We start from the raw sequence: 15,800 nt of genomic DNA on the forward strand, positions 1-15,800 counted from the left end.
GCCCACCGCTGAGTGCAGCTGCCACTTTTTTCACAGCAGGATTTTCCAGATGAAGGACACAGAGCAAGGATCCACACCCTGGGAAGCTCCCTGTCCTGAAGTCAACAGTCTCTGTGCTTCAAGAATTTTCTCACCTCAGGGGCGCCTGGGTGGCTCAGTCAGTTAAGCATCTGGCTTCCGCTCAGGTCATGATCTCGCAGTTTATGAGTTCGAGCCCCACATCGGGCCTGCTGCTGTCAGCGCAGATCCCGCTTCAGATCCTCTGTCCCCCTCTCTCTGCCCTTCCCTCGTTTACGCTCTCTCTCTCTCAAAAAAATAAATAAGTGAATAAAACATTAACACCCCCCCCAAAAAAACAAAAAAAAACCCCTGTGTTCTCACCTCAAAAGGGCGTGCTGCCCGAGCCCACAGATGACATGGGCTCCAAAGGGGCCAGGGACAGGACCGTCCTAGGCACCGGCAGCAGGAAAGGGCCCGAAGGAAGGAAGGCCTCAGCCCAGGCTGCGTCACCCGCCCCCGCCCACGTGTCCCGCCCAGGACCCGAGAGAGGGGGCAGCACGCAGAGGGCTCCCCGGCAGGACAGAGCCTGCAGCATGTGACCAAACACACCCCGTGGTGGCGACAGGGGCACAGGGCAGCCCGACGCAGCCGGGACCGGAGACTCGGCCGTTAACACGCTCCGCTCCACCAGGGACAGACCGCGTCACGAAATCAAGCTCACGTGTGGAGAGCGCGCCTAGCGGGCTTACCTTTTTGTCCTCCTTAGTCTTTCTAACTTGTCGATGGGGCCCGAAAAGGTTCTGCACCCCAAAAGCCTTCCTGGACCAGTCCCTCTTCTGGGTGCTCAGCGGGGCCTGTGCCAAGCTGCCCTCCACCCGGTAGCGGTCCGCGGGAATCTTGCTCATGGGCGGGGGCAGCGTGCCGCAGTTCACACTGGACCGCCCGTCGGTGGAGTCTGTGTACGACTCCTGGTCACTGGCGTGTCCGCACGGCCACTCCTGCAGGACGTGGACCGGAAGCCACCGCTGGCCGTGGCCCGCGGCGCCCCTCTTGGAAGGGGGGACCGAGCTCCGCGAGGAGGCCGGGGGCAGCTCCACGTGAGCAGCGGGCCCTAGGTGCTTACCGAAGTCCCGGCACCTGTCCGCCTGCGGGGCGGCCTCGAACGGGGGGCCCCCCTCGGGGTCGAGGCAGAAGGCCCCGCTCCAGGGGGCGCCCCGGGGCTGGGAGCCCCTCCCGCCCGCGCCCTCCCAGCCGCCACCGCTGCCGGGGCCGTGCCTGCTGGAGCCGGCACCCAGGTCGACCACCAGCACTCGGCTGCTCCTTTCCTCCTGGTGGAAGTTGCCGATGCCGCTGTCGCTGTTGCTGCTGGTGCTGGTGTTCTGGTGGGCGTCCGCGTCCCCGTCGGCAAAGGCCCGGGCCCGCACGCCCTCGATCAGCTCGCCCATGTCTCTGTACAGGACGGAGATGAACTGGAGGGCCGGCAGGCAGGATGCGGGGAACTCGAGGCAGCCGCCGGTGTCGGGGTCGGCCGTGCACTCCAGCCCAAACCGCCGAGCGATGCCCTGGTGGATCCTGTGATTGAACAGGTCTGGATCCACCATGAACACGTGGCAGGAAGTCCGCAAGGCGCCCTCGTCCTCGTGCGCCAGGCTCCCGTCGTCGCTCGTCTGCATGGTCACGAGCCCGAAGAGCCGCCGGTCGTCGGGGCACACGGCGCTGAAGGCCAGCTTCTCGGCCGGGTACTCGGCCAGGACGGCAGCCTGGTCGGTGCAGAGCCGCACGCGGTCGTGCAGGACCCTCATGGTCACCAGGGAGTGGATCTTCTGCTCCGCCCGCAGGCGCCGCAGGCAGCCACGGATGGCCTGTAAGCTGTCGGACTCCAGGTTGCAGCTCGTGGAAGGAAGTTCGATGGACCCCAAGTAGCCCACGACCATGGCCACGTTTAAAATACTCGCATCTAACGCAAAATCTTCGTGATTCTCGGGGCCGATACTGAAAACGGAATCGTCATTCATAACTTTTGATATTTCCTCCTTAGAAAGCAGGTTGGGATTCGGGTGATGTACGCTTTCACGTGCAAGGTCGAATCGCGCGGCAGCTGACTCCGAAAGGGATCTTTGTTTCAATTTCAAGGGCTCGGAACTGCTTGCACGGAGACTAGGATTTTCAAAGATCATATTGAAAATCCCACCAGACTGCATTTCTTCCACGACTCTCTCGGCTCTGTTTATACCTAACGCTTTCGAATCGAGTTTGGGCTTGAGCCAGCCTTTTCCTTCGTAAAATCCAACCTCTTCATCGCTGGAACAGGACTCCACGTGGCCGAGGCCCTCGCCAATCACCATGTGCAGGACACCAGAACATTTCCCGATTAATTTCACCACGTCCTCATGGGATGCTTTCTTCACGTTGATTTCGTTGACGGCCAATATCTGGTCTCCGGCCCGGAGGCCCACAAAGTCCGCGGGGCTCCCTCTCAGGACACAGCTGAGCACGCACGGCGCCTGGCCAGAGAGCGTGAAGCCGTACCCTGCTCGTCCTCTGGCCACCTCCACACTCCTCAGGCGAGGGGGCGCCGGCCCGTGAAGCGGACGCTGCACCGCGTCCCCTGCTCTATACATCTCGCCGGGCTTGCGACCCCAGGGGCATAGCTCGTTAGTCCAGGGGCCGCGCTCAGGGAATGCCTGAGCCTACCGTGGTGCTTCCTGAAGTGACGCCCTGAGGAAGAGAACAAACGGCCTGTTATTAAACATCCCGTGTTCCCGCTGCTTACTGGCATCTCCTAAACATAAAAATGTAGCTCGTGACAAAAGCCACCACAGGAAGAGTCTCTGGTCACCACATAAATGTGCGAGTGAGAGAGAAGCAGCAGCCTGCACGGGGAACCTTCAGGTCAGCCTAAGAAACTTCCCACGAGCAGACAGCGTGTCTCCCGGAAGGGACGCCTGTCCGACCGTTCAGGGCCGAGGAACACAGGGCGGTGGCAGTGCCGCCTGCCCAGATGGGAAGTCCGAGGGCCGCCGCAGGGGAGGCTCCCAGCTCCTGCGCAGGCCCAGGCACCCCTCCCGACCACCCCGACTGCGTCTCAACCGGAGGGGAGGAGCCAGAGCGAAAGACAGCGCGGGCCACACACCTGGGGTGGAAAGGCACCTGGGTGACCTGGCCGACCCCCTGTTTGATCACAGCCCCTCCGTCACGACCAGTTCTCCCTCAGGGAAGAGTCAGCGTGTGTCTCTCATATCCCACCACCTCCCTCAACTAATTGCTTTCGAACAAGATACCATGTGGGGGAAAATACGTTGGTCCGAAACCACCTCAGTCAACCACAGAGGCCACCGGACAGAACAGGTAAAACAACAAAAAAAGGGAATAGGAACCTTCATCCTTCCAGGGGATGACTCCATCATTAAAAGTACTGGTGGTCACAGAAAACACCTGCGTCAGGGTCCCAGGCCCAGCCCAGACCTGGTGCCCCACGAGGAGGACACACAGGACGCGGCATAGTCATGCTCACGGCTGGGATCTGCCCCGGTGAAATCGAAGCACAATCGGCACAGGGTAAAGGGGGGCGGGGGGGGTGGGGGGGCAGGTCCCGAGGAAGCAGGCGCCAGCTGCCAGCGTCCTCTCCCGGGGCGTCAGGTGGGGCGTGTTGTGACAACACGTGTGGGGTCCCACCTGCCAGGGGAGCGCATTAGAGACGGAGCTGGAGAACACAAAGGTTTGCTCCGAGGGGGCGGACGTGGCGACACAGAGAACGTGGTGTGCGGGACGCGGGTTTGAATAAAATCATCCTGGGAGGTAAGAGTCATAAGAGAACAACTTATTTCCAAATTGCCATATTACTTAATACCTAAGTGGCGATAAATTAATCATTTAAGTACTACGGACATCTAACTATTCGCTATTCATCACTAGAAACGCGTATATTAAAGTTGGCCAAGAATAGTGTCTTAGGGTCTCTCATTGGGCCTCTTTCTTACAGGCCGAATGGTGCTCCCCCACCAGATGTGCCCAACCCCCGACGCCCCCCTCCAGGAGCCTCTGTCCAGGAGCTTATCCTGGATGATCCGGGCAGGCCCCAGGGTCACAGGGTCCTCACCAGAGGGAGGCAGGAGGCTCAGAGTCAGAGAGAGGCGGAGGTCAGAGCAGCAGGCTGTGAAGGTAGAGGAAGGGCCACAGAGCTCACAAACAGAGCGCCTCTAGAAGCCACAAAAGGTGAGGGAACAGACTCTCCCCTGCGGCCCCCAGGACGAAGGGCCCTGCCCGCACTGGGACCGCAGCAGGTGACACTGATTTTGACCTGCCACCCCCAGAACTGAGGGAATGGAGGGAACAGAGTCGTGCTGTGGTCATTGTTTCCGTGGCCACGGAGCCTGCGCTAAGGCAACCAGCCTAGTGCTGGGGGAGGGGGGCGCACAGGTGCAGGGAACAGCATGGGGGGGCGTGGCCCCTCCCAGGACAGGGGTCAGCGAGCCCCTCCTGCCCTCCTCGGTGACAGAAGACCTCCCGGCCACCCGTCTGTAATCCCTCCACACGCCAGAGTCGTGGCACTGAGACGTGACACGGGGTGACGGTCCTCTTTGTGGCCTGCCCAGATATTTCTGGTAGACTCGCACTGTCGTGTCCCGCTAACTCCTTCTAATTCATCCAAGTCATGTCTCCGTGCCTGCAACCACATTCTGGAAGCACAGCCTACACGTTAACTTTTCCTTAAACCGCATCAGCTCATAGTGAACCGAGCGGAGCAGACAGTGAAATCCAGAAGAAACCACAGGGCATTGTTTCCGACGCCCACGGGCATGTCTGCCATCTGGGCCACTCAGGTGCCTGTTCTGGGCCCCTTTCCTCCGCCAGGAGATTCTGGGTTAGTGAGTCCAGCCGCCTGTTTTGACAAGGTCCCACCCCCACCCCCCACACCTTCTGGGTGATTCTGACAGGTGGCAACACCTGGGTGGGCTGCTGTGGGCTGAAGGCGTGTCCCCACTTCACAGGGTGTTGAAATGCCACCCCCTGGTGTCCTCGTAAAAGAGGAGAGAGGGACCTCGCCCCTCCCCCCGCGGTCCCTGCTCTCCGCCCCGGAACGACAGGAGAAGGTGGCCATCCGGAACCAGGAAGTGTCCCCGCCACACACTGGCTCTGTGAGCACCTGGCCCTTGGTGACAAACAGGCTGTGGTTTAAGCTGCTCCGCACGCGGTGTCCTGCAGCAGCCCCAGCGGACAAAGACACCGTCCGGTCCGGCCTTCTCCTTGCACAGAAAAGGCAATCGAGGCCAGAAAGGAGCGACAGCTTCCCAGCAGCACAGACGGTAGGACGCACGGTCCCCTTCCCACTGCGCCCGCTGCCAGGACCAGTCCCTCCGAGTGACAATGTCGCTCCTTCACCGACTCATCCCTCAGACTGGCGGGACCTAGAAGTAAACACACACGGGCTGCCCGGCTGCTTCCCCTCCTGCCCCCCGAGGTTGAGGTCGGGATACAACGGTCCCATGTGTGCCCAGCCCGGGCCGGCAGCGTCCCAGACCCAGAAGCCACAGACGGGCCGGGCCCTGAGCAGCCCACAGGCCCCAAGGAGGGAGGCGCAGGAAGAGGCAGACAGTCAGTCCCCAGACTGTGCTGTGTGCTCGGTGCCCGCAGGAGGACCAGAAGTCCGTTCGCCGCATGTCTCGGCCCCCATCCCTCCCGATGCGGGGGGGGGTGCGTTTTGTGAGGACGGCGCCCCGGCTCACCACGACTGCGCCACCAGAGTCACATTCACGGCGCGACAGGCACTGAGCTGAGCACGGGGCCGAAAGGCCAAAGCCACACAGCACAGCACCCAGGGTGCGCGCGGCGGCCGGACGGAGACCCGGAGACCAGGAACTACCGGGCGGGAGGAGCGGGGAGCTCGGGCACAGCGCCGGGCGCCGAGGAAGCGCTCGCGGTGGGGGGGCCTTCCAGGGCTGTTCCCGGGCCTTTACACGTAGCAACACGCGTGTCCGCAAGCCACGGCGCCCTGACGTGGGTACGACTGTTCCCATTTTGCAGACGAGCAAAAGGACACACGGAAAAGCCGAGTAACCTCCCACGGCTGCACAGCTAGTGAGCGTCACCGGTGGATTTGAACCCAGCTCTCTCCGTCTCCACACAGAGGGGTCCCTGGAAGAGGCAGAGGCAGCCCCGGGGCTGGGACAGCAGGCGCTCCCCAGACGCACAGCCCCTCCAACGCCCGATCCCTCCGCGGCGGGAGCCTGGCGGCACCGCGCCACGCCCTCCGACTGGGACCCACCGGCCAGCAGACCCCGCCCCTCGTACCCTCCCCCTAAGCCACCTCCAGCCACCGAACACCCACCAGGCGCCACCTCCCCGCAACGTGCACGGGGACCCGACGCAGCCCCCGCGCAGTCACACACCCCAGGACGCACGCTGACCGTCCCTGCATCCCGGCCTCACCCGGTCTGATCCATCCTGGCGGCCCACCGCCTGACCTCCGGAGAGCTCCCTAGAGCCCAGGACACGCTCCCCGCCCTCCCCGAAACCTACACCAACCTGGGATCTGCCCTCCCCGGCACGGCAGGTCCCCAAAACGCCCGAGGATGAGCTGGTGGGGTCCTGGCTCACCAAGACCCCTCCGGGCCGTTAGCAGGCACCAACAACCAACGTCCCCGCTGACCTTTCACCCGTAAAGGACCCTTCCCGTTGCCCTTGACCTGGCCCACCACCCGCCCGGATGCCTGTGCCCAGCGGGGGCTCCAGCGGGACTGTGGGTGGGACCTGGGCAAGGCCAGGACTGCCACGTGAGGGAACGGGCCCTTCCTTGGAGGACCCCACGGCTCAGGGACAAGGGCACTGGGAGGCGCCCGCGGCCTCACTGGCTGCACACCTGCGGCTCAGGGAGTGCCTCCAAGTGACCCGAGGGCACAGCACACGCAGCAGGGACCCGAGGGCAGTCTCGGCCCCCACCCGCTGTGCCCCACAAAATGGTGCCACCAGCTCCATGCCCCTGTCCCTCCTCCCTCCAGAACCCCTTTCCTCTCTAGCTTCAAAGTCCTCCTCTCGTGGGTGACCCTAAGGCCTAACAGCTGAGAGCCCTCCCCGCAGCTACGAACCCATTTCCCTCACTCGGCCACCCACCACCTCACTCTGCGCGACAAACACACCTTTTGCTAGAAGCACCTCCTCCTCCTCCCCCACATCCCCCTCCCCCTCCTCCCACTCCTCCTCTTTGGTCCCTGACTTCCACCTACCCCACCCCATCCATCTATGCACCTAGGACGGCCTGCCTCCCCTGGGCCCAGGCCACACCCCCCCACCCTACCGCCCCCTGCAGTCCACCAGCTGTGCCACCCCCAGCCTCCGCCATCCCTGACGAGGATCCTCACCCCTGCTCCCTGGTGACCCCTGCCCTTCCCCCTCGGCCTCCCGTCCACTAGGAAAGAGCCCGCTCACATCCTCGTCCACGCTCACATCCTCTGCGCCCACCTGGGGACACCCCACCCCAGAGGAGCTGGCGGCGGGCTTTCTCCACAGCACGTGCTGTGGGGCCACCGTTGCCCGGGGGGCCTGGGCCCCGCCCCGAAGTCATGCTCCTCAGCCCCTGAGGGGTCCTGCTCCGCTCATGACCACCCAAACCCACCCATCTTCGGCCCCCTGCTGCTCTCCTTTGCAGGGAACAGACAAGTGCCACCAGCCCAGCGGCCACGCGGCCATTGTGCACAGCCTCCCCCCTCCCCCCCTGCGCACACCCTCCCACTTCGGGTTGGCTTCTCCGCCTAGACCTCCCCCCCGGCCCCCCACTCTCTCAGGAAGCTGCCACGCCCACCGCCCTTCTCCCCTGGCGTGACGTGGCTCCCTCTCAAGTGGGCCACCCCACAGCTTCTCACAGTCCCCGAGCCCCCCTGAACTGGAGAGGAGGCAAGCTCTCGCTGGACTCATCTTCCCACAGCGCCTCTCCTCCCCTCGGCGGCGCCTCCAAGGCTCACCCTCCTGGGGTCTCCGCACCCCACCTCCCACCCTCGCCCTCCCTCTGCAAACGGGCCTCCGGCCCCTCGTGCCCGCAAACACGCGCGCCTGGCCACCAACGAGCCCAGGGAGCCGCGTCCCACGGACTCTGCTGGGTCTGCATCCCCTGGCTTCTCAACAAACTCAACACGCTGCGCCTCCCCCTTCCGGGTCCTGCTCTGCTTGGCCTCGAGTGTGGGGGTCCCAGCTCGCTCCCTCCGCCCCGAGCGACTGGACCCCTCGAGGCCAGGGTCTCCCACATGCTGATCTCCCACCCACACCCTCCCGCAAGTCTGGGGGCACCTCAAACTTAACGGTCAAAACAAACTCTTCCTCAAAGCTGCTTCTGTCTCAGTGACCAGCCAGACACACGGGCAGAAGCGGACACAAGTGGGGTCCCAAAGAGACTCCCAGAACCCCAACCAGGACGCACACACATGCACAAAGAAGCGGCCTCAGGAAAAGGCTACCACGAACAGAAGAAGCAAGTGAACAGAGTCTACAAAACCCCAAACACAGGGCAGCCTCTAGAGGGAGCAGATGGACCAGGCGGACCAGGCGGACCAGGGGGAGCAGGGGGACCAGGGGGACCAGGGGCAGGATCGGTACAGAATAGGCTGGAGCAGGAAGCCGCCAAGGGGACAAGTGGGACTGGAGGGGAAGAAAACGTGGGTAATTCGGTGATAAGTCTCTCTGTTCGTCTGTCACTACATCACCCACAGAGGGCAGCCAGAAAGGGTTCCCCAGGTTTGTAGGGTGCATTTGGGTTGTAGGACTTAAACTGTACATTATGTGGAAAACAAAATTCTCTTCAGAGAATCTTGGAGACAGGTCCAGAGATTGGGGGGGGGGGCATGGAAGTGACGGATGGACGGAGGGATTGGGGGGGATAGATGGAGAGATGGATGGATGGGTGGATGGATGGATGGACAGATGGAGGATGGAGGGAAGGACAGATGGATGGGGAGGGAGGGAGGGGTGGACAGATGGATGGGTGGGTAGGTGGGTGGATGGACAGACTGACTAAATTCATTAGTGGTAGTCAATGTTTACCCAATAAAACCTGGTTGCTTACTTGGTCCAAAAATTAATGGACTCTTTTCCCGAGCTACAGACAAACGGGAACCTTCAAACAAAGTGGCCACCAAATGCTGCGCAGGGTAAGTGAAATGAGACCCATCAGACTTTCAGAGAGGGGCGCCTGGGGGGGCTCAGTCGGTTGAGCGTCCGACTTCGGCTCAGGTCACGATCTCGTGATTTAGGAGTTTGAGCCCCGCGTCGGGCTCTGTGCTGACGGCTCAGAGCCTGGAGCCCGCTTTGGATTCTGTGTGTCCCTCGCTGTCTGCCCCTCCCTCGCTCATACTCTGTGTCTCACCCTGTCTCTCAAAAAATGAATAAGCGTTAAAAAAATAAAATAAAATAAAAACTTTCAGAAAGAGAAGACAGGTCTTGTATGAAGGAACAGAACCTGCCAGAAAGCACCAGAGGACGGCGGAGCCCAGGGAGCTTCTGCAGCTCCCCACAGGCAGGCGGAAGAACAAACACGCGAGCGGGGAGAAGGCGGCTGACCGGCAGGCCCGGGTGTGGTGTCGCGGCAGGGTCACGGCGGCCGTGTCCCCACGCGGTGTCCACAGGGCGCCCACGGCCTGGCCACGCTCCCCACGTGCGGCCGCCCCCTCCAGTACTCGTGCGAGCAGCCGAGCCGTAAACCCGTCCCCGAGACCTCAAACCTGTGGCAGCTCCACAAGGGAAGGGTGGCCAGGAAAAGCAGCCTGCCCCAACATGTCTGTGAGCGCGACGGTCAACGAACGGCAAGGGAGGCGCCGAACGAGGCATTCTGTGTGCGAGTCTGCCCGTGGCGACGGCGGTCACGATGAACTGCGTGTCCCTTGTCTGGGAGCAGCCTCCCGTTCGTACCGTTTGTTGGACTCGCCGGGTGTGTTTCTTTTTATTCACCCGTGGCGCAAGCTCGAGCCGGCGCGGGGCTGCCTTGGGGGGGGTCCGGCCGCTGCCCCCACGTCCGCGTCAGCAGAGGCGCAGACCGAACTCACCCGAGCCGGCCAGCCGGGTGCACGGCGGGCGATGCTCCCAGAGGACCCCACCAGTGTCCACGGCGCGGCCCTGACACGAAGAACCCGAGAGACACCAGCAGTGCGTCGTCGACAAGCCCCCGGACGCCCTAGAGGGGTGGGCTCGCGCCCCCCACGGACCGGGCAAGGGAGATTTCCCGTGCCCTCCCTGAAAGACGTCTTGGACCCGGGGGCGAAACAAGGACATTCTTCTAAAACGGCTGGTACCTTCTGTGTGTACAATCTCACGCTTTCCCCTAAACACCCGAGGCTCTACAACGGCTCTGCTGATACAAAGGAGCAAGCTGGTGCCTGTCCGCATCCGTTCCACAAATACCGGGGACCCAGCCGGGCACCTCCACACCTGCCAGGCAGCACTGATGCACCGAGGACAGCAGCAGGTGTCCTCGCACGCCCTCGTCAGCAGCAGGTGTGTCTGCAGCGGCTGTCCCACGCTCCGCTGTAGGAGGGGCTGAGAGCCGGCCTCCCCAGGTCAGGATGGGGAGCGGGTGCGCTCGGGGGGCTGTGCCCGGGAGCGACATCCGGGCCTCCGACCCACGCCTGGAGTCCGTCTACGTGGCGGGACTCTGGACTTGGAGCCGACGCTGCCGTGGAGGGTCTCAGGCGGAGTGTTCTGCACGTGGGAGGGACGGGGCTCACTGGGGCCGGAGGCTGGACAGTGATAGAGCCCACTGCCGCCTCTCTGTATTTGTGATACAAGTCAATGGCACCCTCCTAGTCGTCCTGCCCTCGGCAGCCCCTCCCCCTGGGATCCGGGCCGAACTTGGTGCCTCACCCCTAGTTAACAGGGCAGAAGGGAGGAGAGGTCACTTCCTAGAGCACTACAGACACTGGTTTTTGTCTTCGTCACCTTTCCCTCGCTCACGCCGAAGGAAGTCAGCTGCCAGGTCGCGAGCTGCCCTAAGAAACAGCCCCCGGGGCAAAAACGATGTCTCAGGCCACCAGCCGGCGAGGTCACGAGGCCTGCCGGCAGCTGCGTCACATCTGCCGGGGCCGCCGCCCCCACGAGAGCCGAGCCTGGATGCAGACCGTCCCCCCCTGCAGCCTGGCCGCCACCGCGGGCACAGCCCTGGGACAAAGGACCCAACTGAGCCTCACAGCCCCGACCAGAGAAGCCGCGAGGTGAGAAACGCGGGTCGTCCTCTGCCGCCACGTGCCAGGGACTATCTGTTACGCAGCAGCGGTGACGAGCAAAACCATGAACGATTTCACTTGACTTGCTCTCGCCCCTACCATCGACACAGAGCAGACTGCATTTGTTTCCAGGCAGCAACGCATGCTTAACGCTCCGAAACACGTTCCCTCACACCTAATCGGTGATGTGCTGAGTCAGGAAATCGTACCGTGCACACCCGAGAGAAACGGACGACCGAGCGGAACACGCTGGCTGAGGGAAAGGGCCACCGGGTGACTACCTCCCCGCTGGGACCTCGCAGGTCGCGCCAACGAGGAAAGCGAGGCTGCCCAGTCATGACTGAACACACTCGGCTAATTCCGCTTGGGCCCGTCGGCACGCCCCCGGCCGCCTCTCGCTTCACTGTCAGCACGTGAGACGCTGACCTCCCTTGAGGTTTTTCTACCCACAAAATTATTTACCTGGCCCTCAAAGAGTCTATCTTGGTTCCTCGGTGGCCTCGTCCCCCAATGTGACGCCAATCCAGCCTGGGGGGGGCAGCTCAGCAGCCACGGGGATGATTAGCGTGTGTGCTTGTTGACTGATTTACAGAAGGCTGAACAGAAGAGCACAATACAGAAAATGCCCCAGCTCGGCACTCTGTGATTACGCAGCCTTTGTGCGTGGGCTTTTCTGAATGCCGGTTCCTGAGGTTTTAGCACTTGACCTCCAAAGAAACCAAGAGGCGAAGCTGCAGGGACCTCGGATCTGAGAGCACGACTTGTCTGCCCTCCTGGCCGGGCTCCCCACTCCCCAGGAAGAGCCTGCCCCTCGCTAAGCAGCCCCCCCCACCCCCACCCCCACCCCCCGCGGGGATCAGCAGGGGAGACCAGAACTCACTCCAACTGCAAAGCAGCTCTCGGATCAGGAAACAGGGCGATTATAAGCAGTCAGGAAAGAGGAGAAAGAAATAAGAAAAAGAGAGAAGAGCTTAAACACTGGCAACTTGAAGGTCTCGTCTCTCGGAACACATCAGAAAAACGTACGCACAGTTACTACCCGCAGCCTAATAGCATTAGGAATTCCGAAAACACCGAAAATACCGTGGAGTTGAAGAAACAGTTACGCTAACGTCATACTGACTACATAAAGAAAGCTTGAAACACTAGCCGGAAACTTCCCCAGCCTCCTCCTTCAGGAGAACTTTCGTGGCCCTGAGTGGGCGGTGGTGCGGGTGGGGGTGCGGGGACGGCTGAGCCCCCCTCGGCCCCTGCTCCCCAGTCCTAGTCACAGGCCCCAGTCATGGCTCGGTGGCCGCACAGGGAGGCCCGCGACCACCGCAGGTGCCCAAAGCCCTCCAGACACAAGGGCCTGCGGGGACAGGATGGTGCCCAGCAGCACAGGTGTCCCCGGCCGGCTCCCAGCAGCAGTTCTAACCCAGCACTGGCCCTTTTCCTAGCGTGAGGAGGACGAAGCCTACATTCGGCAGAAAGACTATCATTTAAATTACAAAGGTCCTGGGGCGCCTGGGTGGCACAGTCGGTTGAGCGTCCGACTTCAGCCAGGTCACGATCTCACCGTCCATGAGTTCGAGCCCCGCGTCAGGCTCTGGGCTGACGGCTCGGAGCCTGGAGCCTGTTTCCGATTCTGTGTCTCCCTCTCTCTCTGCCCCTCCCCCGTTCATGCTCTGTCTCTCTCTGTCCCAAAAATAAATAAAAAAAATTTTAAAAATAAAAAATAAAAAATAAATTACAAAGGTCCATTTTACTGGCTCAAAAACACTCATATGTCTCCTGAGGGATTCTAATCTTTTGGGACCTAAAGTTGACATCAAGCAAAATCTGTGGGCGAACCCATCAAGAGGAGCAAACGTCACATGCTCTCTCATCTCAAAGAGAAATCAACACGTGAGACCTCGACCAGTAGGGCAGTGCGCCCTGTCATACCGGGCTCACAGGGGCTCGGGGGTGGCGCAGTCTGCAGCCTGGGACGACACCAGGCATGGGCGTCCACATCCACAACCAGCGTCCCCCGAGCACACGCAGGGGCCCGGCCACTGGCCTGCCCCGCGGACTCTCCCCTGTACTCCCTCCGCCGTGCTGGACGGCACAAAGCTACTGAGGCGGGGGCGCCGCGACGTGACTTCTTGATTCACGTCACATGAAGGATGTTTTCCACACAAGAAGGAGTTTAAGAAAGACCTCGATTACGGAAGGAAGCTCAGCAGAAGGGAGGTGAGCCAGACCCCCAGCTCCCCGCAGCAGCCCACCGTCACCCGGCCTCCGGGGCAGAGCTCAGCCCCGCGCCTTCTCCCGCCTGCCCTGAAGCCACCAGGCCCGCCTCCACCTGCCCGCACCTTCCCTCGGGCTCATCTCCAACCAGTAACGCTGGCCCGCTTCTCTGGGGACCCAGCCTGCCTGCCGAGGCCGGCCCAAACCGCAGTGTGCCTGGCGGGCAGGCCTGTGGTCACCGCCTCAGGACCGTCCCGCGCCTGCTTCACCCGTGGGCGCGTTCATTCGTTTGGTGGCTGCGGACCGGCTCCTTCGGCAGCACAGGAAGACCGTTCTCAACAGTGACAGTGACGGCCCCGCCTCCCTCCCGGTGCCAGCCGCTGCTGGCGGACGGCACGGCCACCCACGGAAGGTCAGGGGGACGCACGGGAGACCACACGGCCCGACTCCTTCAGAGAATTCACTCCTCCCCATCCTTCACCGCTCCTCGGCTCAGCTCGGACCCCACTAACTCCTCCAATGCCCACCGACGCCCCAACTGTCCTGCGGACCGGCGGGCCCCGCACGCCAGCCGCGTCTGCTGTCAGCCCAGGGGTGGCACTATGTCACCTCCGACGTCCTTCTGAGGGACGGCACCCACACTCAGAACATGTGTGGGCATCGGGACCCATCTGCGAGCAGGGGAACGCGGGCCAGGCAGGATCCGGATCCACTCAGGATCCACCTGCCAGAGGGGAGGACACACCGAGGCCGTGAACTTCAGAAGTCCTAACGGAGCGGAAGCGCCACGCCGACCAGGAGCTCAGAGGAGGGCCGGAAGCCGCAGCCCACCCCCGCCCAGCCCCCACGGCCAGGACCCAGCAGGACCCAAAGGGCAGACTGAGGCCAACCTACCCCCGCAGCCAGCGGGCAGACCTCCCGGGAGCCCGGCTTGCTCTGGGCACCTGCCCGGCCACTGCCGAGAGTCAGGAGCAGGCCAAGCAGGAGCTGCGACCCTCCAGGATCTGTAGCTGATGGGCCTGGGGGGCTGTTCTCCATTCCAGAAACAAATTCTAGCTCAATATCTTGAAATACGGGGGTTAAGCCATCTCGATTTTCCCTTCCTGTTGTTAATTGACTTTCTTTTTTTAAATATTTATGTATTTACTTATTTATTTTTAACATTTTTTGATTTTTTGAAGGAGAGAGAGAGAGAGCATGAGCGGGGGAGGGGCAGAGAGGGGGGAGACACAGAATCCAAAGCAGGCTTGGGGTGCCTGGGTGGCTCAGTCAGTTGAGCGTCTGACTTCGGCTCAGGTCGTGATCTCGTGGTATGTGAGTTCGAGCCCCACATCGGGTTCTGTGTTGACATCTCGGAGCCTGGAGCCTGCTATGGATTCTGTGTCTCCCTCTCTCTCTGACCCTACCCCACTCAGAAAAAAATAAACATCAAAAAAAAAAAAATTAAAAAAAAAAAAAAAATTCAAAGGAGGCTCCAGGCTCCAGGCTGTCAGCACACAGCCTGACACGGGGCTCAAACCCACAAACCACAAGATCGTGACCTGAGCCACCCAGGTGCCCCCTGGCTTCCCTTTCTTATCTCTACTCAATATTTATTGTTTGTGGTTTTTCAACCCGGGCACAGCGGGACTGCGGAGTCATTGGCTTTATCGAGTTAAACATACAGGACACCCGGTGAGATGTGAATTTCAGGTAATTCACGGTGTTTTGTCTGACAAATCTAGCCGAAGGGACGGAGGAGGGGGAGGCCCTCATGGTGACTCAGTAGCCCTTGGCTCCTCTCTGCTGGAGCCCGGCCGTCTCCCATTACCTGCACCCGGACTGTCACCTCCGTTCCCGCCCCCTTCACCCTCCCCCCTCGCCCCACCCCCTACCCCCGCACCTCTCCGGACCCCTCACAGCCGCTTCCTTGGGCAGAGTGGACAGCGGCAGGCCAAGGACAGGAGGGGACGAGCCAACCCTGCGTCCACTTGCCCGCCGGCCTCCTCAGTCAATCCCCTGCCCTCGCCTGCCTCCTTGCCCCACCCCTGAACACCTACGAAAGGCTGAGAACGATTTTCCTCGTCAACACATGGGCCTTATGTCAGGTCCCCCACGTGACATTCTCCTGCCCACGTACAGTCGTGGCCATTCCCTACAGGAATCCAGAGGAACAGGCAGGGCTGACAGAAATCCTTCTGCTCTCCACATCTTTCTCTGTCACTCCCAGGAAGACAGGACAGGCCACAAACACGCCCAGTCCCGGTGCCCACGTCAGCGTGGGGAAGGCTCGGTCCCGCCCACGGGGAGGCTGAGGGCAGAACCCCATTTGGAAGCAATGGAGGAGGGGTGACCAGAGGGGGTCCCGCGGGAAGGAGGCCCCGCCCCCTGGTGACCCCACCTGGCTCC

At 61.8% G+C, this 15,800-nt stretch overlaps 1 protein-coding gene across 2 annotated transcripts in view; it reads right to left on the reverse strand.

Annotated features, from left to right (window-relative positions):
• Positions 1-15,800, reverse strand: part of RGS12 (regulator of G protein signaling 12) — a 118,807-nt gene that overhangs the window by 92,133 nt on the left and 10,874 nt on the right. For both annotated transcript variants that reach the window (XM_043573102.1, XM_043573103.1), the window contains exon 2: positions 750-2,718. In XM_043573102.1, the coding sequence (XP_043429037.1) occupies positions 750-2,621 (1,872 nt within the window). In that variant the 5' untranslated portion in view covers positions 2,622-2,718. The remainder of the gene's footprint in view (positions 1-749; positions 2,719-15,800) is intronic.

This window comes from Prionailurus bengalensis, chromosome B1 (genome assembly GCF_016509475.1).
Source record: "Prionailurus bengalensis isolate Pbe53 chromosome B1, Fcat_Pben_1.1_paternal_pri, whole genome shotgun sequence".
Classification (NCBI taxonomy): domain Eukaryota; kingdom Metazoa; phylum Chordata; class Mammalia; order Carnivora; family Felidae; genus Prionailurus; species Prionailurus bengalensis.